General features: G+C 39.5%; 1 protein-coding gene across 1 annotated transcript in view; it reads right to left on the reverse strand.

The window, feature by feature from the left end:
* GPC3 (glypican 3) overlaps nucleotides 1–26635 on the reverse strand; it is a 488207-nt gene that overhangs the window by 174568 nt on the left and 287004 nt on the right. The window contains exons 3-4 of the mRNA XM_006171443.2: nucleotides 16111–16244; nucleotides 557–682 (exon numbers count right to left, since the gene is read on the reverse strand). Coding sequence (XP_006171505.1) covers nucleotides 557–682; nucleotides 16111–16244 — 260 coding nt within the window. The remainder of the gene's footprint in view (nucleotides 1–556; nucleotides 683–16110; nucleotides 16245–26635) is intronic.

Raw genomic sequence — 26635 nt, forward strand, 5'->3', positions numbered from 1 at the left:
CTTTCCCTCCCCTCTCTTCTTTTCTCCATCATCTGTAAAATGAGAGCAATAATGGTATTCATTTCATAGGATTATTGTAAAGATATAAGGAGCTAATACATACGAAGCACTGAATATAATATTATTGGGTCGTTACAAAATTGATGATACATTTTTGCATAGAAAAATATGTCATGACTTCCGATAACCCAATAGTGACTTTGAATAAATGATACCTAATAGTGTGAATATGAGTTCAAATCAAATAAATAAGGGCCCACATAATGAGGAGATGGAAGAAGGCCAAGACCAAAAGAGAGTTGCTCTATGCTTTGCTCTTTGTAAAATGTCCCTGAATATATCATTCTCTACAAGCTTCAATGTTAGTAAATCCTTTGAGAGCTTTAAGTTATAGGTAGCGTCTTGAACACCATAGATGCTCAGATGTATGTTTTTCTTACAATTTTTTCTGGAGAAATTAATGGAGGCAGAGAGAAGACATAGTTAACCTTCAGAGGAATATACGATGACTATTCCTCAAATACTGCTATATTTAACTATCAAAAAAAAAAATCACCTCTCCACAAGTTCTTGTCCATTCCAGCACAGGGTGTCATTTTCAGCCACAGGGCTATGGCTGCAGATGTAGCCAGGCAAAGCACTGTAGAAACTGATGAAAGATTTCAACTTCTGAATTAGTTCCCTGCAAGAAAAACAAAACATCTGCACATAAGAGGCAAGTAAACACAGTATGAGAAAAGTTTAATTTCCTTATCAGCATGACAGAAAGGCTCTGCCAGGCTGATTAGAGCAATAAATGATTTTTAAAGACATTCTTGGCTGCAAGGCCACAATTTAGTTTTTTTTAAAAAAATCAATAAAATGATATTAGAAAAAAAAGTTGCCTGCCATATACGGTGTTATTCCTATCAGAAGGATGATTTAATTCCATCATCCATTTTCTAACACGTTCAGCTTCCATTTTTTGTTCAGAATGCTGTTACCTACATTCTCAAAGGTGCTGATTACAAGGCACACTGGAGCACTACATATCTTTTGGTTTCTGAATGTAATTGAGTGCATTGATTGTAATTTACAATGCTATTACCCTAGAGATGGCCTGTTTCCATATAGGATGTGGGTAATGGTTGCAGATCAGAATCGTGGGGTGCTCTGAACAGTATAAGCTGTATGAAATTCTCTTGACAATATATCAGTGAAATTTACATCTGCTAGAGGTGGAAGGTTTCTTTGTTCTTTGTGTACTGTGGTTCCTGTGAGGGGGAGTGAAGAGGGAGAGGATTTAGTATATTTAATGATTTATTTGCTTTGGTTTTTATCTTGTAAGGGTAAGTCAGCTGTGTGTGTGTGTGTGTGTGTGTGTGTGTGTGTGTGTGTGTGTGTGTCTGAGAGAGAGAGAGAGAGAGAGAACATATTATGTATACAAATGTGCATAAACTCACACACATAAATTCAACTGGCCCTCTATACCCATGGGCTCTGCATGGGCAGATTTAGTCAACATTGATTGAGAATATTTGAAAAAACTATTTCATCTGTACTGAACATGAAAAGATTTTAAAAGTTTATTTCTTCCATGACAGAGAGACAGAGAAAAATTGAGAGGAAGACAGAGAGACAGGCACCCCGTAACAGAATCTTCATGCTGCAATGTGTCCCCAGTCTCAGCCAGCCTGGATGGTGATGCCCACCATGTGCTCATGTGCCCAGCATGCACAAGGAGGTTCCAGGATGTGAACTGAGAACCTTTCTATGTGGGTCTAGTTGTGTTGCCGTTGTACCACTGACTGATGTAACATATACAGATATTTCTCTTGTCATTATTTACTATTTAGTAAAGTATAACAACTATTTATATACTATTTACATTCTACTAGGTATTAAAAGTAATCTAGAGATTATTTTAAGTATTTGTGAGGATGTGTATAAATTATATGCAAATAATGTCTGTCATTTCATATAAGGGCCTTGACCAATGTATCCTCTGGCAACTAAAAAGAAAGAAAGAGAAATATTAAAATATAGATGGAATAGATATCCAATGGTAAAAACAACAATAAAATATACTTTTTTTTATACAGCAATGTTCCTGATAGAAAGTTAAAGTGTTCTTCACATCTAAGTCTGTCTTAAATCTATACTAAGTTTTGGAAGACTCAGTAGGGGAATTTTCTGGAAATTGAGTAATTAAATACTGTCTCCGGGTTAAGAATGAACTAGCTTGATGTGCAGTCCTCTGTTTCTCCAGAGCTGTGGATCTCATTTTGACACTGGTGGAAGTCCTGAGCCCAGTAAAGCCTTCTGGGGGTTATTCTCAGATCTGAATAACAGAGAAAAAGGAAGAGAGAGGGAGCTTGTAGCTCACATTCACTGAGGCTTGGGCATAGCAAATTGAGGTTGATAGACAGAACAACTCAAGAAAAGGTTATTTGGACATATATAACTCCTGATATTCCAACAGTTGCTCCCTGCTATGCCCATAACCCCCTCACAACCTACGCCTAGTGTCTGAGCACCATCAGTCTCCAAAGAGAAGAGGTTCAATACAAAGCTCTGAAAATAAAAGTCAACATTATAGTTTCTCACAGAGGAAAAAGATGGGTTCAATTAACGGCTAATAGGAGAGATGTTCTGTTTTACAAGGTAATAATACAGTTCCCAAGAGTGGAAACTAAAAGACTAAAGGCTGAGGCTGAGTAATTCCCCCTATTCCATGAGGAAATGGAATATGGCCATTAGTCTATGGGAAACAATGGCCTTCTTTTTAATGAAAGAGTTTCCCTTAGGGCTCTTCCTATGTCCAAACTTTCTCTCACTATCATAGCACATGGTAAGAAAAATTGAACACACAGCAAAACCTACCAATATGATTTCCTTAGAAGTTACACACACACACACGCACACACACACACAAAAATCCCTTGAATTTTCTCAGTCTCCTAACCCTTGCAGTTTTCTTAGCTGATCATAAAGATCACTGACAAGTTGAAGAAGATCCAGAGAAGGTTCAGTCTAAATGTCAAAGAGATGTCAGGCTGCAGTAAACATAAGACCTCCCACTTTAGGATGGAAGGATATTACCTGGAAAGATCAAAATCAAAGTCTAAGAAAGTCACAGAGAGCGTGAATAATGTGAACACAGTCTAATCACAGTCTAGGATTCAGAGCATCTATTTGAAACTTGAACAAGAGTAACTCAGAGGGAAGAAAGGTAATCCTACCTCATAAAATAGTCATTACCTCTGCAGGATATATAGGATGAACATAGAAGAAACTGGATTTTGTTGTTGTTTGCTTTGTTTTAAGAAGAGATTTTTTTGCTATAGGCTGCATGCATTTGCCTGAGAGACAGAGAGACAGAAAGCGAGAAATAACGCCCTAGGAGGATGGCCATGCTGCAATCCCATTTCCTCCATTCTCCTTTCAGGATTTTAGGCACATACACACACACCTGGCATGAGTTTTAAGCTGTTGGGCCTGGGACTTGAACCTCAGTCTACTAAGTGGAACTCCAGCAATATAACCATTATGCCATCTGCTGGTCCCCCCCTATCCTTTTTTAAAAATAATAATTTATTTAATTTTATTTATCATTATTATTATTTTTAAAAATTTTCTACAGGGCCCATGTGCTCACAAGAGAGGAGAGAGAGAAAAAATAAATGAGAAAGTAAGCCACCAGGTTCAGGACTCCAATCGTGACTGGCCATAAGGGAGTCCAAAGTCTTAACCACCATGCCACCTGCTGGTCCCCAGAAACTCTGTTTCTAAAAATATTTCTGAATTAGTTATTTTGAATTCAGAACACAGTTTCATCTAGCAGCTATGTTATAATGATGATTGAATTCTCAGAGCATCTAAGTTCAAAACTGTTATGAGTATTGGCTAAGAGCACTGATTTTGGAGCCAAAATCAGCTGAATTTCAAATGCTGGCTACCCCCTCAATTATCTAGAAATGAAACCTTAGATAAATTCTAAACTTCTCTGAGTTTTAGTTTCCTTCCTATCTCTAAAATAAAGACAACAATAGTACCTATCTTTAAATTTTGCTGGAATGATTACATGACACAATGCATGTAGAGTCAATAGCGTAATACCCATACAAGTAATCACAGAGTAATCCTATTATGATGTTAACCATTGCCAAAATTACCATTATCATGGGTCTGAAGAAGATAAATATATTGCTATGTTTTGGATAATGGTTTGTCTTGCAAGCATTCATGTATTGAAAATTTGGTCCAATATGTAATGGTGTTGGGAGGTGGTTAGACAAAGCTTTAAGAGGTGAGGCCTACTGAGTGGTGTTTGAATCATGGGGACATTGCCCTTTAGACAGATTAATGCTGTCTGTGAGAGGGAATGAGCTCTCGCTCTCATAAGAAAGGGTTACTCCTGCAAGAATGGGTTGTTGTAATAAATGGCTGCCCACAGGTTGTACTCTCTCTCTGCATGTGCCCACCAACCTTTTTCCTTTGGTCAGCCATGTTGTGATGCAAAACCTAATGCTGGTCCCATGCTCTTGGACTTTCCAGCCAAAAGAATCATGAGCCAAATAAACCTCCATTCTTCTGCTAATGAATGAAGACATATAGTATTTGTTTTTCAGAGCCTGGCTTATTTCACTTAGCATCATTTTCTCCAGGTTCGTCCACTTTTTTTTTCAAATGACAAGAGTTCATCCTTTTCTATGGCCACCCATTCTGTATATATGACACATTTTCATTGCCTATTCATCAGTTGTTGGGCACTTTGATTTATTCCATATCTTAGCTACTTTTGTTCCCTATAATGATACACAACTATTATATGTAAATTAGAAATTGTAATTAAAATCATCACCAAAAGGAACCTTTGGGCCGGTTGGTGGCATGGTGGTTAAGATGGCTAGATTCCACATGGTCAACTATACATTTCAAGCCCCAGAACCAGCAGGTTTAAAATATATGCTGGGAGGACCAGCAGTTAGCATAATGGCTATGTGGCTGAACTCCCATGTAGCCGACCGCAGTTCGAGTCCCGGAACCGGTGGCTTAAATTCACACCAGGTGCGTGTGCGTGCATGCCCAAGATCCTGAGAGGAGAATGGAGAAGGGACTGTGGCATGGCTATCCCCCCGGTGGGTGATTTTGGTTTTCTGTCTCTCTGTCTCTCTCTGTCTTTCTGGTGAGTGTACATGCCCTATAGCAAAAACCTCTCCAAAAAAAAAATATGCTGGGTACATGTGTATGTGTGTCCAGAATCCTGAAAGGAGGGAAAGATGGAGGAAAAGAGATTGTGATGTGACCATCTACCATGGGGTGCTTTCTCCCTATTGCCTTTTCTCTGACAAGCATGTGCACTGTGGCAAATTAAAAAATAAAAAGATACATTAGTCATCTGAGAAATGCAAATCAGAACCACAGTGAGATACCACTTTATACTCACTAGGATGTCTATAATCAAAAAGATAGAACAAGTGTTGGTGAGGATGTGGAGAAACTGGAACCTTCATACATTGCTGGTAGGAATGCAAAATGGTGTGGCTGTATGGAGAATAACTTGGTAGTTCCTCATAAAGTTAAGCACAGAGCTAGTGGATGACCCTGACATTCCACTCCTAAATAAATATCCAAAAGCATTGAAAATAGGTACTCAAATAAATACATGTTCATAGCAGTAATATTAATAAGAGCAAAAAGGTAGAATAACACAAGTGTCTATCCACTGATGACTAAACAAAATGTGTTATATACACATAACGGGATATTATTCAGCCTTGAAAGTACCAAAATTCCATGTTCTACATAGTGGGTGGACTTTGAAAATACTATGCTAAGAGAAAGAAAGCAGTCATGAAGGACCACATTTTACATAATTCTATTTATGTGGAATGTTCAGAATAGGAAAATCTATAGAGGCATAACATAGATTAATGGTTGCTTAGGGCTGGACAGATGAGGTTTGGGGGATGACAGCTAAGGGGAATGAAGGGAAATGAAGTTTCTTCTTGAGGTGATGAACATGTTTTAAAATCAATTGTGATGATGATTGTATAACTATATGGATATACTAAAAATCAATTACAAATCATCTTTTAAAGAATTATTTAATTTCGGGACCAGCAGTTAGCATAATGGCTATGTCGCTGGACTCCCATGTAGTTGACGGCGGTTCGAGTACCAGACCCGGTGGCTTAAACTCACGCCAGGCACATGTGCGTGCGTGCCCAAGATCCCGAGAGGAGAATGGAGGAGAAGGGATTGCAGTGTGGCCATCCCCTCTGGGAGTGGGGGTGGGGGGTGATTTCTTGCTTTCTGTCTCTCTGTCTCTGTCTGTCTGTCTGGTGAGCGCACGCGCCCTATAGCAAAAACCTCTCTAAAAAGACAGAATTATTTAATTTCATTTTTAAAATTTGCTATAGGGACACATATGCTCACCAGTGAGAGAGGAGAGGGAGAGAAAGGGAAAGTGAGAAAGCAAGCCACCAGGTCCAGGATTTAAACCACGGCCGGCCATGTGGGAGTCCAGAGCCTTAACCACTGTGCCAGCTGTCAGCATATCAATTATATATCTTAAGTGGAAAAATTATATGCCATATGGACTGTATCTCAATAAAATTGTTACTTCCCAGGACCAAAATGGCATAATGGTTATTTTGCTAGACTCCCACATAGTTGACCATGGTTCGAGTCCTGGACCAGCAGCTTGAAACTCATGCCGGGTATGTGTGCATGCATGCCCAAGATCCCAAGAGGTGAATGGAGGAGAAGGGATTGTGGCATGGCTATCCCACTGGGGGTGGTTTTTCACTTTCCGTTTCTTTGTCTTTCTAGTGAGCATACACACCCTATGGCAAAAATCTCTCTGGAAAAAAAAATTGTTACCTCCTACCCCTTTTTAACAAGTAGAGATAAATAAATGTCAACAAAGGACAGGCTTATATACTGGGTGGGGCTAGTGAATGATGCCCCTTGGGAGAATGGAAGCAGTCAGGAAAGTTAGGAAAAGAAAGTTTAAAATAGGTATCTGGGTAGGAGACAAGAAGAAAAATTTGTAAGAGCTGAAACTTGAATCCCACAATAGAAGCAAACAGTGACCAAAATCTATCTTTTCCTTTATTTTTAAAAATAAAATCTTTGGGTTTTCTTGCTCATTATACCCAAAAATGCTTACTATAAATACTTTAGAAAATAGAATGTAGAAGGAAAAAAATCTGTAGCCCCACCAACCAGAGAGAAGCACTGTTAGCATTTAAGTATATTTTTTTCTAGACTTTTCTCTTGAGTGAAGTTTTACATGTATTTCTTTAAAACCTATTATTCTGATCCCATGGCTTAGTGGTTAAGGGAGCTGGATCCCACATGGCCAACTGCAAGGTTCGAATCCTGGCCTTGGTGGCTTGAAAAACATGCCAGGCATGTGTGCATGTGTGCTCAAAATCTTGACAGGATGGAAAAATGGAGAAGGGATTGTGACATGACCATACCCCCATTGAAAGTTGCTTCTTCTGTCTCTCCCTCTCTCTCTCCTTCCCTCTCTCTCCCTGTCTGTCTGGTGAGCACATGTGCCTTCCAACAAATTTAAAAAAAAAAAAACAAAAGCAAAGCAAAATAAAACAAAAAAAACCCCAGAAAACCAAACCACACCAAAACCCCTATCCTTCTTAATAAGCTTGTTTACTGGATTATCAATGTATATTATCTCCATTAGAGTCAGTGCTGCCGTCTGGTGGTCAAGGCAGCCATATTCCACATGATCAAACCTGGTTCTGGAACCAATGGCTTGAGAAACATGACAGGTGCATGGGCGAGCACTCCCAAAGTCTCAAAAGGAAGGAGAGATAGAGAAGGGATTGCAGCCTGACACTTTCTCCCCCCCCCCATCTCTCTTGTCTCTTCCTGGTGAGTGTAAGCACCAACCAGTAAACAAATAAAGAAAATATCTAAAATCCAAGGTGAATTTGATTAGAAAAGAATCTCATAATAAGTAAATAAATGCTGGATCTCAAATAATTCATAGACCTTGTGGGATGAAGCCATACCTGCCTTTTAATTATTATTATTATTTTATACATTCAATCGCTATACATCATTTGGCTTGCAAAGAGAATTTACCCAGCATGAAATACATCTCAGACCAGTCCAGATGAGAATACTGTACACGTTATCATTGACAAGTAATAAACCATTTCTGTGTCTCACTAACGTCTGGCCTCTCTATTTTCCCCCTAATTTCCTTCCCTATACTCGTCCCCTCTCCCATCCTCCTTCCACACTGTCTCCAGTGACCATAACTATTTTCACTGCTTTTGTGTCCTCCATTCTTTCAGTCTCTACCATAGAGTCGTACCTGCCTTTTGAGAACAAAGAGCGGGGCTCCAGGGAAGCTAGCAAATTGGACAATACCTAAGAGTCCCAAAGGACAGTGCTACCATACAGGCCACTCCTTAATGCAAAATCTGTTGAATTACTGTGGGAAAATAAACCTGGTTTTCAAAAGAAACTGATTCTTGAAAATAAATCCAGACATACTAGTTTGGAGGGCAGGGAAAAGTCTTTCTAATCTGCTGGAGAGTTAATGAGCTTTTCAAAAGCCAGCCACAACAGGTGATAATGTCCTCTGACACCACAGCAGCAGAGTGTGACAGGAGGAGTTTACCTCCTCCTGAGTTTACCAAGTCTCTCTGCTCTCTCTTCTTTGTCTCCTCCTATCATTCCTTCCTAAACTAGTTCCAGCGTGGGAATTAAGTGTATTTTATCTTTCTGTTTTCTTAAACAAAGCTTTATATTCCCCGCTTATAATTTTATAGAGAGGAGTTGAATATTTTCTATTTCTCTCTTGAAAGGACACCTGAAATCAAATTCAGTGACTTATTAATTAGCGATGTAAGACTCAGTCCAGATTTGTTTTTCTTTTTGCTAGTAACCCATGAGAGACGACAAAAGAATCTGCACCTGTGAACAAAGGCAGTCCTTTCCACTGAACTGTCTCTAGAAAAAAAAAAGGGGGGGTAGATTTGGACAATCAGTTACCCAGGATGGGAAAAACAGTTTGACTGAAGGGAATGTTCTTTGATTCCACTTTATTCTAATACTTATGTGGTTGACACACCATGACATATAAGTAGGGAGCCGATGGCTCTCGCTTAGGACAAACCCAACATTTGCTTATAGAAGTCAGCTCAGCAAAGAGTCTCTTCATAGAGGTTTCCATTCAATGTGCCAAATGTGGAACTAAAGGCTAGGGCCCCTTTGCATGCACGAGCCATTTTGAAATATTGCGGCTGATGCACGTGATCTTCCCTGGAGGGCTTCCATCATCTTGGAGAGGAGAGTCCCCCTTTTTGGCGGTGGGGGAGGGGACTGCATTTGCTTTCTTGCAATGATTTGCTTGGGCAGGCATCAAAGCAGCACTAATTGGAAACCACTGCAAGTAAAAACACCCTTTCATCCCTGACTGCAGATCCTGAACTTTATTCTTTTATTATTAAGAGCTTTTTCTCTTAATGTAAAGTAATATGAAATCAACATTGAAAAAAAAAAAAAAACAGAAAGCACTGAAAGGTACATAATATAAGATAACTAACACTGGAATGATGCAAGATCATACCTAATTCTACAGTCTTTCACAATTTGACCTCAAAACTACAACCTTATACCATTCCGGAGACTAGCTTATGCATTTTCTCATAACATTCCCTTTGCCTGGAACACACTCCTTTCCCTCCTCCAGCTGGTGAATTTCTATTTATCCTTTAGGCCAGGCCCCAATGTTATCTTTTTCAAGAAGCCTTTCTTGACTCTCCCAGGAGAGCTGCTATCTTCCCTGTCATGCTGTCATTCTTTTGTACAGAGCTCTGTACTCACCCAACCCCCAATGCATGAAAATTATCTGTTTGTATGTCTGTCTTCCTAACTAGGCTAGGAGCTCCTCCATTCATTGAAGTCTAATCCTTACACTATACTGAGCATATAGATGGTATTGACACATGTTGAAAGAAGTAGAGCCCTATTTAGGGCAGAATGACTTGAACCAGACCCGAAAGTCGTTGATTCACTCAGCGCGTACTTTGTTGTTTTGTTCAGGGAGTGGAAGACACCACTGAGCTACAAAGCTGCCCAGCCAAACCAGAGCCGCAGTCTGAGAGGGAGTAAGAGTAAGCATTGATTTTGGACCAGGGAGCCGAGATCAGCTTTTGTTCTTTTCTTTCTAGGTCATTTACTAGTGTCACCTAATCCACTGCCCCTTTAGGCCAAGTCAAAGGGGAAGGAGAGGAGGGGGACTGTAGGAAACAGAGGGCTGGACTACATAGATGTAATGTCACAAGGATTGTGGGGACTGTGTGACTTTCTCACAGGTTAGTACTTGGGCCAGAAGCTTGCTATATAGATGTAGGATGGACTATTTGACTATAGATTTAGAGGTTACAGAAGGGACAGATGTTGTCCATGTGCCCCACCAAATAGTAAATGGGATATGAAAGTGACAAGGTAAACCGTATCAGATGGGATATGGTGACGGAGACATTTAGGAGGGCAAAGGAAGGAGAGACTGACAGCTGAGATGCATTGAAAATACTAGAGTTGGAAGAGACTGTTAAGATCTGATTTCTTCTATTCCAGTTGTATTACTCTTGCATCATAGTCTACACTCACTGTTTTAAATCTGATGACAGATATTTTCAATACTTATCCCTTAAAGGAACACTGAGTCTCATACATAGACCACCGGTTGAGTATCAAATCGTCTTTAAATTGAACTAAGCTATTTCTAAGATTAGTGGTGTGTTGCAAACTACCCAGTTGGGGGCAGACAAAACAAACAGATGACTTCTGAATGCTACCAAAGGAATCCTGCATTTCTTTGTGTGTTGTTATTTTAATAAGGCAAAGGGCTTTTCAAGTCATAATCAGATTCAGACAGCTTGCTCACAACCTCCGAAGACTGAATGCTACAATAGGGTTCCTTTCCAATTATCATATTTTTAACCACAGAGTTTGGGCATGGATGTGGGGGGTGCTGGAGGCACATATATTTTTCTGGACAGTGTGAAATGCTGTGCAGAACACACTGAGAAATTGATAGAAGTACTAACACTGCCAAAACAAACTCTTCTAATAACATTAGATTGTGGGGGGCAGTGCATTTAGCAAGAGATCATTTTAATCCCTATTTCTCCCCACTCTCGAAGAGGGTTTACAATGCCTATTTGAGGGAATAAATGAAATCAAACACTCTCCTGTTGTTTTGTTTTCTTCTTCCAGAGAATTCAGAAAGAAAAGCTCCATCTTAAACTCTAATTCTTCGGTTTGCAAAAACAGATTAGACATATCACGAGTAGGCGTATGCTCCTAACATCCAGAAGAACACTGCCTGATCGCCACTTACTCAAGTCTACAGGCTTTGTCAATTTTTCTCACTATCCTTTCTTTTCTTTTAGGGTTAGCTGCAGGTTCAAAAATGAATCTAAACAAAGTGCCAAATCCAGGTGCCCAGTCAAAAACCCTGTATCAATTTCTTTTTTTTCCCCATTTATCAATTTATTCTTTCTTTGAAGGAATCAACACCCATAGATCCCTGGTAAGAAGTAAGAAAATCAGGGGGGCAGTAGGTGGTATAGTGGTTAAGGTGCTGGACTCCACATGACTGACCATGGTTCAAGTCCCAGACTCGAGGCTTGAAACTCACACCGGGCACATGTGCATGCGTGCCCAAAATCCCAAGAGGAGAATGGAGAAGTGATTGCAGCATGGCCATCCCCCCAGTAGGTGATTTCTTGCTTTCTCTCTCTCGGTCTCTCTGGCGAGTATCCACGCCCTATAGCAAACAGAGGGCTATAAATCTCTCTACAAGATGAAAAAGAAAGGAGATCGGTCCCACAGAGCCCAAGATAGATGTCATAGCAGCAAAGCCTTAAGAAAACTCCTGCTTATAATTGTGTCTAGGTTGACTTGGTAATTTCAACTGGGTTGGTGCATTCATTTGGAAAAAGCTTCACATGCTATTCCCTTGGAAATTCATACACCACTTCCTCCACTATAACTCCCTTGGACAGAGGTTCTATCTTTCCTTGTAGGCTGCCTCAATACTCTCGGCACTGTTTTGTTTTAACAAGCAATTATAAAACTGCTTTGGAGTTATTTGTATTTCTTTTTTTTTTTCTCGGAGAGGTTTTTTGCTATAGGGTGTGTGCGCTCACCAGAAAGAGAGAGACAGAGAGACAGAAAGCAAGAAATCACCCCCCGGGGGATGGTCACACCACAATCCCTTCTCCATTCTCCTCTTGGGATCTTGGGCATGCACACAACACGCACCCAGCATGAGTTTAAGCGCATGAGTTTAAGCCACCGGGTCCGGGACTTGAACCATGGTTGACTACATGGGAATCCAGCAACATAGTCATTACACTAACTGCTGGTCCCAGAATTATTTGTATTTCAATTTCCCCATTAGACTGAGCTGAAGAGCACAAATTATATCTTTACATATTAAATGCATAGTACACATTGTAGCACACAAGAGGTGTTAAATAAATCTTTACTGAATTGAAAAAAGTTCTCTCTCTCTCAAGTCTCTCTCTATATATTTTGTATATATAGACATAGATATATAGATATAAAATTTACTTCAGTCAAGTAAGTTTTCACTGTTAAAGACCAATGCCTTAGATGGACTGAGGTTAGTTCCTCAGGTGGTTCAGGCCCAAAGTGAACACAATGGACAAAGGACAGGTAGGAGTTAGAGGGCCTTGATAAATGGAATGATTTTGTCATCCCAGGAAGAAAAAAACTTACCAAAGAACTCCTATGCTATAAAAAAATGATTCCGAGACGTTTTGATGTCAGGAGCTCTGAAGTTGTTTTAAAATCTATCAACACATTCCTTGATACTCCTGCCTTTAAGAAGTGGAACTTAATTTCCCTCCCTTTGAGTGTGTATTACAATAAGTGACTTACTTCTAACAAGTCAAATATACCAGAATTGATGGTGTGTCATTTCCAAGACTAGATCATGCAAAATACTGCAAGGGCCTGAGCGTGGTGCACTGGTAAAACATGATGCTTTGTGAGGCTGACCCACACAAGAAGTTTCTAGGTTCTCATTCAGAGACCTGCCTGAGTACATATGGTAAGTGGTCTGAGGCTGGCTGAGGCTGGAAGTGAATTGAGTCATAAGACCCTATTGCAGCTTTCCTCTGTTTCTATCTCTCTTTTTCCTGGAGGAAATAAGTAAACATTTTAAAAAGTTATTTTTAAAAAAGACATTGCACATTGCATTTTCTCCTTGCTCTCTTCCATGGATCACTTACTATGAGGAAGCTAGCTGACATGTTATGAGGAGATTCATGAGATCCGTGTACTGAGAAAACAAAGGCTTCTTTCCAACAAGCAGCACCACTTGCTAAAACTGTAAGTGAGCCACTTTAGAAGTGGATCCTCCAGCCTCAGTCAACAAACACTTCAGATAACTGCAGCCTCAGGCAACATCTTAGCCAAAATTTACCTATCTATATCTATCTATCTATCTGTCTGTCTGTCTGTCTATCTATCTATCTATCTATCTATCTATCTATCTATCTATCTATCTATCTACCTACCTATTTTTTCTATATCATCAATCACCTATCTATATCTATCTATCATCTATTTATTTATTTATTTATTTATTTATTTATATTTTGCTATAGTGTGTGTGGGGGGGGAGTGAGAAATCACCCTCTAGGGGATTGGCCACACTGCAATCCCTTCTCCTCCATTCTCCTCTCAGGATTTTGGGGCATGCATGAACATATACCTGGTGTGATTCTCAACCTGTTTGGTCCGGGACTTGAAGCACAGCTGGCCATGGAGGAATATAGTACCTTAACCACCATACCACCTGCTAGCCTGTACTTATTTATTTTTGATTGCTAGAGGATACACATACTTGCCAGGGAGATGGTAGACAGAAAGACAGGAGAGGGAGAGGGAGAAAGTATCCTTAATGGGGAGTGGCCACACTATAATCCCTTCTCCTCCATTACTCCATCCTGTTGGGATTTGGGGCATGAATGCATATATGTTCAGTGTAGTATTCAAGTCACTGAGGCAGGTACTCCACCATCGTCTACCATGTGGGATCCAGTTCTCTTTAAGCACTAAGCCACGGGGCCAGCCCTTGCCTGAAGTTTAGGAACTCTGAGAACCAGCCAAGCCATTCCCAAATTCCTGACAGACATAAACTATGAGATAATAAATAACTATGTTTTGGGGTAATTTATTATACAGCAATAGATAACTATAACCCTTCCACACTCATAAAAATCATTGAGAATGCCAAAGGGCTTTTCTTTATATGACATATATCTTTCTATATTAACTCTTAGAATTAAAACTCATAAAAAATTAGATTTTTTATTAATTCAAAACAATTATAGACCTATTACATGTTAATATAAATAAAATTTTTATTGTGAGAAAAAGGACACTGTTTTTATTCTTGCAAGATGTTTGTATTCTCTGTCTTGATAGGAGATGTGTAGGTTCCCCTTCTGACTTTTGCATGTAATCTGTTGCAGTATGCTGTTTTGGTTAAAGTATATGAACAAAATTCAGCTTCACACAGATATGTAGTTAGCAAAAGCAGGATTTCATAGACCCACTGATAGAATCTCTGGAACTTCTGGGGATCCTTAAATCACTCTTAATATTATCAGTACAGGAAAACTACAAATGTGTTAAATTGGAAGTCACCAAAAGAAAAGGGGACTTTCTGAAATACTTCATTAGAGGACTCTATATCAAGCTGCATTACTGCCTTCTCTTATCCTAAACTTAATCATACAAGGCTAAGAATTTACTATTTCAAAATCCCCTGTAGTACACAGATAGGAATAGAATAATATAGCCCAAATCTGAGACATTGCTTATTTTATATCCTACTTCTGCATCTGTAACTCAATCGCTCACAAACTTCTCAAAATCAACAGAAAAGGGACCAGCAGATGGTATAACGGTTATGCTGCTATACCCCCAAATGTCTGATCATGGTTTGAGCCCTGGACCCGGTAACTTAAAACTCATGCCAGGCGGGTGTGTGTGCATGCCTGAAATCTCAAAAGGAGAGTGGAGGAGAAGGGATTATGGTGTGGCCATCCCCTGAGAGTGTGATTTCTTACTTTCTTTATCTCTTTCTCTCCTGTTTCTCTGGCAAGTGCATGTACTCTATAACAAAAATCTCTCTAAAAAAAAAAAAAATCAAAGTCGGGACCAGCAGTGGGCATAACGGCTATGTCGCTGAACTCCCATGTAGTTGACTGTGGTACAAGTCCTGGACCCGGTGGCTTAAATTCACTCCGGGCGCGTGTGTGTGTGTGCCCAAGGTGCCCTGAGAGGAGAAAGGAAGACAAGGGATTGTGGTGTGGCCATACCCCTGGGGGGTTGATTTCTCGCTTTCTGTCTCTCTGTCTCTCTCTGTCTTTCTGGCAAGCACACGTGCCCTATGGCAAAAACCTCTCCCCCCCCCAAAAAAAAAATCAAAGTCAACAGAAAAAAACCTCATGCCTATCTATTCTTGCAACAGTGACAGGGTTGGCTACATATGCAGTTCTTTGTGGAATGTCAATTTTCCTAGGGTTGTGCTGGGCTTCCCATTTGATTTCTACATCTTAATTGTTTACAAGAAACTAGAAGAGCCTTGACTTTATCATTTTTAAAAGACTAAAGTGTGCAGTGTGTGTGTGTGTACACGTGAATGTGTCTTTTCAGCTACTCTCTGATGAATTAAACAGTGACTCACTGTTGATAATAGGAAAGGGCACAAATTAGGCCATGGAATTATGAGACCAGATTTTTAAAGAGAAAATATTTTGTTTAATCAATAAATGATCTTGAATATGGAAGTTCATTACACCCTGTGCTGCTGTACTAGATATTTACATGTGGAAAATTTACATGAAAATATGGCTTGGATATAATACAATATCTTTTTTCATTAACATTCAACAGATGATAGAATTTAATTAATCAAACACTCTACTCTGAAGATCTAAATAACATGTAGTTAAGAAGCTTCACTTCAATGGTTTTTGACCTTAAAACACAATTGCTAATTGTGTGCTGAAATAAAGAAAAAAAGAAACCTCTCACCTTCTTCGGCTGGATAAGGTTTCTTCATGTTCTACATGAGCAACTTTTAATACTTTCTTGTCAATAAACAGATCTTCAGGATAATAAGCAGATCTATATTGGCGTTGTTGAGAATGGGCACATAACTTGCCAATCTGAAAAAAAAAAGAAACGCAATATAATTATGTGATATTTTTCCAGATGCGATAGTAGAAACAAATTCTGAAACACATTTCAATTTCTTCCCCCAATTTCTTTTTAAATAGGAGAACAAAGCTATTACTAGAGTCAAAAAAGGTGATAAGCTTTTAAGACAAAGCTTATTGGTGGAAAGGAAGGCAGAAGACATGGGGGGAGGAAACAGCCTATTCTGGAAACAGCCTATTCAGAGATTTCTTAAGGTGAAAAATGCTTTTTTCTATGGTGAAGTGTACATCTGAGAGGGCGATCTACCCACGCTTCATGCTATTGATACCTTTCGACGGCACTTAGTATTTATGTGTATGAAGAAGTTGACAAGAGAGGATTGCAGTTTAGGAAGAACTGGTGCAAAAGATGAGGATGGGTGAGAGGTGTGTGGAGTAGCCTGTTAAAAGAAGAGCAGCTTCCGATGCACAGAATACTCCTGATTTTTAAGAGCATTTGGCTGTAAGCGCCAAGACAAGGTATTCTAAAAAATATCAGTGTAATTCCTAAAAATGCCCAAGGAAAGAAGACAAAAGTCAACCATCAATAGCCAGTGCTGTCAGCTGTAAATTATATAATCAATGAGTAAGACCCAGATTGAAAGTATTAAAAATATAGATGCTCAAGAGAGCTTGCCGGCCTGCCTTCCTCACTCCCTCCGTACCTTTCCATTCTTATCACTCATTCATTCACAAATATTTATTAGATACCTCTTTCAGTGACAATGATTTCTTTAATGGCATCACCTTTCTTGTTTAGCTCTATTCTGATTTCTTTGGTTAAAATTATTTACATATGGGAACCAGCAGTTAGCGTAATGGCTATGTTGATGGACTCCCGTGTAGTCGACCGCGGTTCGCGTCCCAGACCCGGTGGCTTAAAACTCACGCCGGGCGCGTGTGCGTGTGTGCCCAAGATCCCGAGAGGAGAATGGAGGAGAAGGGATTGTGGCGTGACCATCCCCCCTGGGGGGTGATTTCTCGCTTTCTGTCTCTACATCTCTCTCTGTCTGTCTGGCGAATGCACGCGCCCTATAGCAAAAACCTCTCCAAAAATAATTATTTATATATTTGCTTTTTTTCACTTTTAGACAGGAGTTGAAATAAACTTTCATATAAAGAAATGTGGACATTAACATTCTTATGTCTCCTTATGCTAAACACTATGCTAAATATTATGACTCCCATTTTATAAATGAGGGAATTGAGGCTCAGGGAGGTTAAGTGACTTGCCTGAGGTAAAAAGGTAGTGGATTCACTTGTCTGACTTTGAATCCATTTATGTGAGTTCCAAGCTTATACAACATTGCCTCCCTAGATCACACTTAATTTCCACTTGCTTACATTCTATGTTTTTTTGGGGGGATTCTTTGTGATCCTGAAAAACAGCCAACCAAAAGAGCCATAGTGAATATCCAGACTGTAAACTAGAGGAAAAATGGCAGAAATATCTTATGAGGACAAGGGTTGTATCCTTGTCACCTCTGTACTGCCATGGGATTCAGACTAGATTTGGACACTGTTAGGCAGAGTGGGGTAAAGTAATAAAAGCAAATTGAAGGAATTTTCTATTTTCAGGTTGGGCACATCATTCAGTGGATAAACTATGAGCTCTGTGTGGTGATCGCAGCTTACAGATTTCTCAAGGTGTCCCTGACAGCATTTGCCAAGTTATCTACACAAGAGTTCTTCAAAAAGTTCACGGAAAATGTGTGTTATGAAGAAACTGTGCCTTCGTTTCAAAATTACTTTGCACCAAAATAAACTTGTACTTTATTTTCATTTTCCCATGAACTTTTTGAAGTCACCTGATATAAAAGCATTACATGATGCTTATCTTATTGTTTTTTAACATTTTATTTTTTTCTTAGAGGTTTTTGCCCTAGGGCACGTGGGCTTGCCAGAGAGAGAGAGACAGAGACAGAGACAGAGAGATAGAAAGTGAGAAATCACTCCCAATGGGGAATGGCCACACTGCAAGTCCTTCTCCATTCTTCTCCTGGGATCTTTGTCATGCAGACACATGAACCGGTGTGAGTTTGAAGCCACCAGTTCTGAGATTTGAACTGTGGTCGGCCATGCGGGAATCCAGCAACATAACCTATAAACCATCTGCTGGTCCCTAAGGTTTTTTTTTAATAATTTCTTGTTTCCATTTAATTGTTGTACATCTGTGGAGTTCAGTATGGCCTGTCAAAGCAGGCATACAGTCTGTAATAACCAAATCAAGGATAATAGTATATTCATCATTTTCAACAAAGAATATCACATTTTGATATGTACATGTACCTTCAACTTTTGCTCTACTAGTTTTTATTTCTTTTTTGATATATAGAGTGATATATGTACATCTATGTCTGTGTATACCTATATAAACACAGATACACATATATATGACTGTATTTAGTTTGTATAGCTTTGGAAGGTTTTCCATATAAACAAATTCTCACATTAGAAAAATTCAAATCCGCAAGAGGATCACCTCTGTTTATGAAAGACAGCACCTATACTTTCATATTCAGGCTAGCTATTTTTAATAGTCTATCTTAACAGGAATTAAAAGTTGCAGGCACTTGAAAATATTCCATTTGGCTTTGGAATGTATGATACTGAATTTTTCAGATGTGCTTTTGTAATACTGTTTAACTTGGCTAATATGACTTTCAAATAAAGAATAGACATTCTTTGAATGTGCCCTAATAGCAAGTTCTGGTAGGGTGCTTCAAGCCAGGGACTGCCCTGCTGTACTGGGGAGTTAAGTTACAATCACCTCGAAAGCACATAATGCAGATGCAAATAACTGAAGGCAGACTGTACATTGTAACTTTATGTCTATAGACACAACACTGGTTAAACTGTAGGTGAAATTTCATGAAAAAAGACCTCTATTTTTGTCTCACAAATATCTATTTATTCTGTGAACCTACAGTATGCCTATTTCACCAGGATCAAAGTATTTTTAGCACATTCAGGATCACAGGACATATTCTCTTGACCTACACCTGTTTCAAATCCAACATGAAAATAAAACCTTTCAGACACTTTCCACAGTAACTTGTCTACTTACAGCCCATAGCTGTGAAATCTCCCTCACCATTGAAAGTCAGCCCTTTGTATCACTGAATACTAATTGGGCCACAGAAAGACTTTAAAGTTTTTAACTCCTCCCACTCCCACTCCAGCCTACTGGATAGGAGTGTAGCTGAGGCAAAAGTAGGAAAGTTAAGAACAAATGAGAATGTAGCCAGTCTGCAGTCTGACCTTTCTTCCCAAGCCACCCAATGTGGCATTATCAAGTAGACTTCCCAAGGCTCTGTGGGGGGTAAGGGGCAAACAATGGTGTCCTGCCAATACCCCCAGTCCCCCATCTGAAATGTGCCACATCTTATCAGACAGGCTGTATTTTCTTCCACAAATCTACCATGAAGCAAATTCTTCTCATATACAAAGCATTTGTCAAATGTATCTCCCTCTTTGGGCTCTACTTCCCACATCTTTCACCTCCACACTGTTTGAGCTGTAGGTGAATATCATGAACTTATTTTGAGAAGTGAACACTAAAAGCAAACATGATTTACAAAGAGATGCAGTATTCACATGAAAGCCTTTTGCCTTCACACTCGAGAAACATCAGGCTGTGCTGGGAGACCTCAGTCTTATTCTTCAGTTGCACTTGCTAAAGAAGCCAGCTTCCCCAAGCTGCATTTTAGAAATTTGTATCCTGCCCAGTAATTTTAGGCTCTTAAATAAGAAGTCCAAGCCAATTTCCTTTCACTGATTAATATACCAACTCAAGAATGCTGCTACCTTTAGATTTAGTTAGTTGGTGTGCATTTATTGAATTGGTGAGTGTCTCTATCAAGACCTGGAACATAAAACCTTTTTGTTTTTCATGAAATATGTGTGACTCCAAAAGTTGCCTTTATTTACGTGCCAGAACCTGTGGCAGGGAAAGCTGTAGTGCTCTGAAGTGTGCCAAGTCCTGAAATAGAAAAAGAAGGCAGGGGCTTTGACCATATCCAGGCCAGTAAGTCATTCTAGCAATCATGTACCATTCTTTTGTACCAGAGTCCAGAAGTATTTTCTTTGTACATAAATGAGATGAATACACTGTTGAGGTCCAGCAAGGTGCAGTAAAGAGCACAAAAGGTTGTGTATCAGGAGACCTGGGCCTACACTCTTCTATCTTTCACCCTCAACAAGACTGGGTTTTGACCAGACCTTGCATGATAACTTCACTCCATCCCCAGCTGTAGCCGTATGTGAAGAAGGAAGATATGATACTTGAAGTGGCATATTTTATTCTGAAAGAAAGGTGAGAGCTTGAAAGAAAGGTAAGCTCTACTTTACAAGTTGAGTATGTTAATATAGGGGAAGAAACATTTATTTTCTTCATCCATGCCTGAGGCACCTATAAGAAGACAGATTAACAAGAGAAAACAACAGAAACATGTCCAGTTTTACAGGACACAAGAACCTTTCAAAATGAAGACTTGGGTCCAATCACAACAGTGCAGGCAAGGCTGAGACCATATGAGAGGCCTGGGTTAAAATCCTGGACATATGGGCTCTGGAGTGTGCTCCTTTGATCCTAGCTAACTAGGAAGCTGGGGCAGAGGGTTGTAACAGCAAGACCCCATGAAAAACACGCCCCCCCCATTATAAAAAAATGGGGAAAAAAAGAAGACCCAAAGAAAAAAAGGAAATATTTATTTATTTATTTTTGAGAGAAGTATTTGCTATAGGGTGTGTGGGCTCTCCAGAGAGACAGAAAGTGAGAAATCACCCTCTGGTGGGGGGTGTCCACGCCTCAATCCACTCTCCTCTATTCTCCATTTAGGACCTTGGGCATGCACGCACATGCGCCTGGCATGAGTTTTAAATTACTGGGTCTAGGACGCAAACTGCAATTGACTATGTGGGAGTCCAGCAACGTAACCATTACGCCATGTGCTGGTCCCAGAAATCTTCACTTTTACACTAAGTTTGATAAAGAAGTAGATAATTTTGAGGAAGTATACTTGGAAAAATAAAGCATGATCTAATGGTAATAAGCCAGCATGGCTGAACAGTGTGGGGACATAGAAAGGCCTGTCTGTCCAGATTCTTCTGTGTCTTAGAGATAAGAATTCTCCTTTCCTTTGGGTGGGTACCTCTCACCTAAAGGTTTTATGACCTACTCAGGAGAGGGTTGCTAGTTTTCATGGCCTGTTTCAGAGGAGCAGTTGCAATGGGAAGGTGACAATGACCTTCCTGTTTCTACTGTTTTCTCAAATGCCAAGGTGCTATATTTTAGGGGTAGAATGTCCTGAACTCCATTACCAAGGATTTTGAAACCATGTAAAGCACTTGGTTAGATTCTAGTAACATCAGATCCCATAACAGATGTATCAAGAAATGCAGGCACAGGCCTGCCTGTGGCACAGCAGTAGGTGCTGTACAGAGAGAGTCAGATCCCACATGGTCAACCAGAGTTCAAGTCCCAGTCCAGTGACTTGGAAAACACACAAGGTGTGAACCAGACAGAGAGAGAGGGAAAAAGAGAAAGACTCCCTAAGGGAGCATGGTCACACCTCAATCCCTTGTCCTCAATTTTTCTTTTCTGTCAGGATTTTGAGCATGCATGCACATGTGCCTGGCATGTTTTCCAAGCCACCCGATCCAGGACTCAAGCCATGCAATTGAAAATGTGGGATCGAGCTCCCTTAACCACCAGGCCATGGAGCAGGTTTTATTAACCCCATTTTAGAGGTATTAAATCTATTTTATGTAGTTATTAACCCTATTTTAGAGATAAGAAAACTGAGGCTCAGAAAGGTTACAGTACTTAAACAAGGTCACAATGCTAGTAAAGAGTAGAGCTGGCACTTGAACACTGGCATGACTCTAAAACTTCTGTTTTTATTTTTGATTTTCCTCTTTATCATGGATTTCTGTCACCAGCATAGATGCTGGGGCTTCCCATATTGGGTGTGGCCCAGATCTGGATTCCTGTGGCCACCCCACCCATAATCAGAGAACAGTGATGATGATGAGAAATTTAAATTGTATTCCAAAGAGCTAGCGATATTCAATATAAGCAGAAAACCAACATATAATTTTAATCTAGATTTCAGGCAGTATTTCTAGTAGTCAGATACCAATAGTAGAATGATTTAAACTCTTTGGCCTCCCAGGTAAGAATCAATTAGTAACCATACTAAAGGAATAGATAGATGTCAAGTCCTCTGGGAGAGGCAGCTGGTCCTGCCTGTTGCTTTTTGGTTTTAGGATATCCTAGGACTCTGGCTCCAAGAATTCAGACTTTCGGGTTAGCCACAAATTCTTCTATAGTTCCTACAGTTTAACCCAGGTCTAGTCTGATGTCTGACCCAACTATATCCTTTATAGTTTCCCCCTAAGTGGAGATTCCAGATTAATCCTATGGCTAAATAAACGGCTCAAGCCGTTTGGCTGTAATAGCCTAAAAGTTTAAAAATATGTGTTTGGAGGTTGGGTATAACTCTACATTACATATCTCTGGCTCTCTCCCACTCTTAATCGACTCTGACAGATCTATTTTGCTCTTGATGAGCTAAATGTTTTACATTTTCTTTCCCAAGAAATATATGAGGTATGTGGAGAGAGAGAGGGGCGGGGGCTGTTTGTTTTAACTTAAACGACTCATAATAGAAGGAGGATGAGGGACTAGGTAGAAGGGGGGGAGGACAAAAAAGAAGAAATAGAAGTGGAAAAAGAAAAGCTCCCATTAGTGAGTCTATGAGTCTGTGTGTCTCTGCCATGATAATAGCCACACACATGCCGCCCTCGGAAATCTGCCGGGTTTTCAAGGGAAAATGCTGTCCACTGAACTGTACTCAGAGGTGAGCACAACTTACCTCAAGAGAGCTACACCTGAGGCCAAGCCCTCTTGCAGGTTTTTTTTCAGTTTTATTTAATTATACAACAACTTTTCTGCTAGAACCCAGCTGACTACAATGATCCCAAAGAGTACTTTTCTGAGAAATGTTGCTAAATACTTGGTATAAATTTAGCCTTTGATCATCAATGGATTCATCAGAATCTTGCAGAATAAAAATAAAACTTCCTCTGAGGGTATGCAATTTCAATATCAACTCTAATCCCATGTTCCATTTTGCATGAATATTACCTGTGGCATTTGTTCTGGGGATGCATGGGGGCTAGGAGTAGTGGGGTGGGAATCCCACAGGTTTCCAGTTAAAATAAAACAATGAACTTCGATTCAGTTCGTTCTCTTGAATCATCTATTACTCTGTTGTACGATTTTGTTTAATTAAATGTTAAAAGTTTTAAAACAAAATATACATTGAAATTATGTGATATACAACATAAACTTTTTAATAGTAGTAACCATGCCCATTTAACAATTCTACAGGTATAATAAAAATGCTAATATATGTTAATGTTTAGTCTGTGGTTAATGTTTTGTCTTGTTAATTTCCCCAGGGCTTTTATTACTGATTTAAATCTGCCACACTACTCACTGATTGCACTGCTTCCACAAACTGCATGGAAGTAGCTCAAATGAATACTGATTAACAGAAATGAACAAACATTTGGCTAAGAAAACCATTCTTATTATATGCTTGTAATCATTACATACATTTTCCTACAATGAGATGAGCATGGGAGGCACTTCCCATTCATTTTTTTTTCTACAGAAAATATGCATATGAGCATTAAATTAATTTATAACCTTGTACTTCAGGAAGCACATCATTATTAATAAACTATTGATTGACCTGGATATAGAGCACAGAGGATAATGAACAGACCTAGTGACAATGTAAGCAGTTTTTGTTTTTTTTTTTTCAATCTCACGGACATTTTTCTGTGACTTTTATTAATTGGTTGACTATTAAAATAAAAGTTAATAATGTGTAATGCATTATGAACCTATTTTAAGAGATCAGGTACCATTATTTGAACATCCCATTCAAGTCAGTTCTTGAAACAAACTGGAATTCAAAAAAAAGGAACTAATATCCCACAGATCCGTTAGCTATTATGTTGCACTATAGTATCGTATTATAAAGTGTATGCAATTTAAAGCCAGGAGACCTAGGTTCTAGTCCCAGTACATCTTCTTACCATTTCAGTAACTCTAGACAAGTCATTTAAATTCCTCACAACTCAGCTTCCTCATCTGCAAAATGGAGATGATAATCATGCCAGTTGTAACTGACTACAGTGTGAAGACTAAAGTAAACAATAGTTGAAAGTCTTCCGGCCAGGAGGAAAAAGTCTGCCCCCTTCACTCTGTAAACAGGGACTACTTTAGAAGGCATTAGAAGCGCCTGATGAAGCTGGATCCCTACTTTGAAAGAGAACCACATAGTTTGCCCACATGTGACAGTCACATAGTGTATCTGTTCTGCTCTAGGAAATCTCGAATATCCTCTTCTGTTCTTCAGAGTCCACGTTACTACTAAGGATGATATGTGATCTTTGTTGGTCGCCCATATGCTTGCTTTGGAGACTGAATGCGGTGGGAAGGAAGACAGGTTTTAAATGCTCCTTTTATAGAAGAGATTTGTTTTTTTACTAATTTTTAGTGGACACAAAGAGAGTCTGAGGTGAAAACAGAATCCTGCATGTGCGCCTACCCCTTCCTATGCAATACCAATCCTTTCCCAGCACTAGGAGCCCATGGCATTGTTTAGTCACACGTGATCAATAATGTGGGGGCTAAAAGAGAACTCCATGTAGTCAATAAACTCAATACTGAATTCAAATACTGCTCTCCCAAGTCTACTCATTTCCTTGTGTCCCCTGATCCAGTAAAAAGAAATCACAAGGAAATGAGTGATCAGATGCTCAAGTCAGAAGAAAGCAAAGTATTTCCTGTGATTTCTCCCTTTCCCTCACCTCCCTACATTCAGACACTGAGCCTTGTTTTGTCTACTGTAAATAACTTTTTTAATTTGTGCACTTTCTCTGTCTTCAGGTCTGGGATTCCTTGAACTGTCTCTTAGAGCAGAGCTTCTCAAAGTTTAATGTGTATACATAGCCCCTGAAAAAACTTATTCAAATAGTCACATTCAGTGTATCTGGAAAGAGGTCTGAGGTGAATAACAAGGCCCTAGTGTAGTGGTTCTCCAAGTATGATTCTAAAGCAAGCAGGATCAGCATCACATGGGCACTCGTTAGAAATGCAAATTTGGGGGCTATACTTAGTTACTGAATCAGAAACCCTGGGAGTGGAGCCAGGCCATCTGTGTTTAACAACCCCCCTCAGGGGATTCTGATGTACACTCAAGTCAGAGAACCATTGTCACATAGACCAGCCAGACAACCTCATTATTGGTCTCCCAAGTTCTAGTTTTGACCTCCTCTGACCCTTTCTTTACAGTTCTCTGAAACCCTCTCCCGAGGTCCTAGGGTTAAACCTGTTTTCATAGTAATACTAAGACTTTATGTGCCCTTTTCACTCTTACTCTCCCATAAGCACACAGAGGAATTTAGCAGAAGCAATATGATGTAAAGTGGCATTCCTCAGAAATATGTGTTTGCGTGTTCTAAAATGTTCTAAGTTAGCAGGTTTAATGTATACATGCACATGTTTTCAGAAGTTAATTTATACTCAGAACTTGGTCCTCTTACTGGCTATTTAGGTTATACCTACCATAACCTCGGTAATCCCATTATCATTTACTACATTGTTATTTTGAACTCTAGAAGTTTTGTGTTCATGTGAAAATGTAAGAAGTAAATATACTTTGTGCTCTTGTTTTGCAAAAATACTTGAAAAATATTATTTGAAAAATCTGTATTAGAATTTACCTATAAATTTTTTTGAGAGATTTTTGCTATAGGGCACATACACTTGGCTGAAAGAAAGTGAAGCAAGAAATCATTCCCTGGGGGCATGGCCTTGCCACAATCCCTTCTCCTCTATTCTCCTCTCAGGATTTTGGGCATGCACACACATGTGCCCGGCATGAGTTTTAAACCACTGGGTCTGGGACTGAAACTGTAGTCGACTATGTGGGAGTCCAGCAACATAACCACTAAGTCATATGTTGGTCCCAACCTATAATTTTTATTGTATATTTATATTTTATTACTGTATTCAATAACATAAAATTTATTTACAATGTATTTTTTCTCTTTAAGAAGGGATAGTTGGGGGCTAGCATGTGGCATGGTGGGTAAAGCTCTGGACTCTCACATGGCCAACAACAATTTGAGCCCTAGACCTGATGGCTTGAAAATCACACTGGGTATGTGTATGTGCATGCCCAAAATACCAGGATGAGAATGGAGGAAAAGGGATTGCAGCATGGCCATCCTCTTTTGGAAAGGGGGTGATTTCTCACTTTCCCTCTTTTTGTCTCTCT

The sequence above is a fragment of the Tupaia chinensis genome, unplaced genomic scaffold (assembly GCF_000334495.1).
Source record: "Tupaia chinensis unplaced genomic scaffold, TupChi_1.0 Scaffold149560_1, whole genome shotgun sequence".
Lineage (NCBI taxonomy): Eukaryota > Metazoa > Chordata > Mammalia > Scandentia > Tupaiidae > Tupaia > Tupaia belangeri.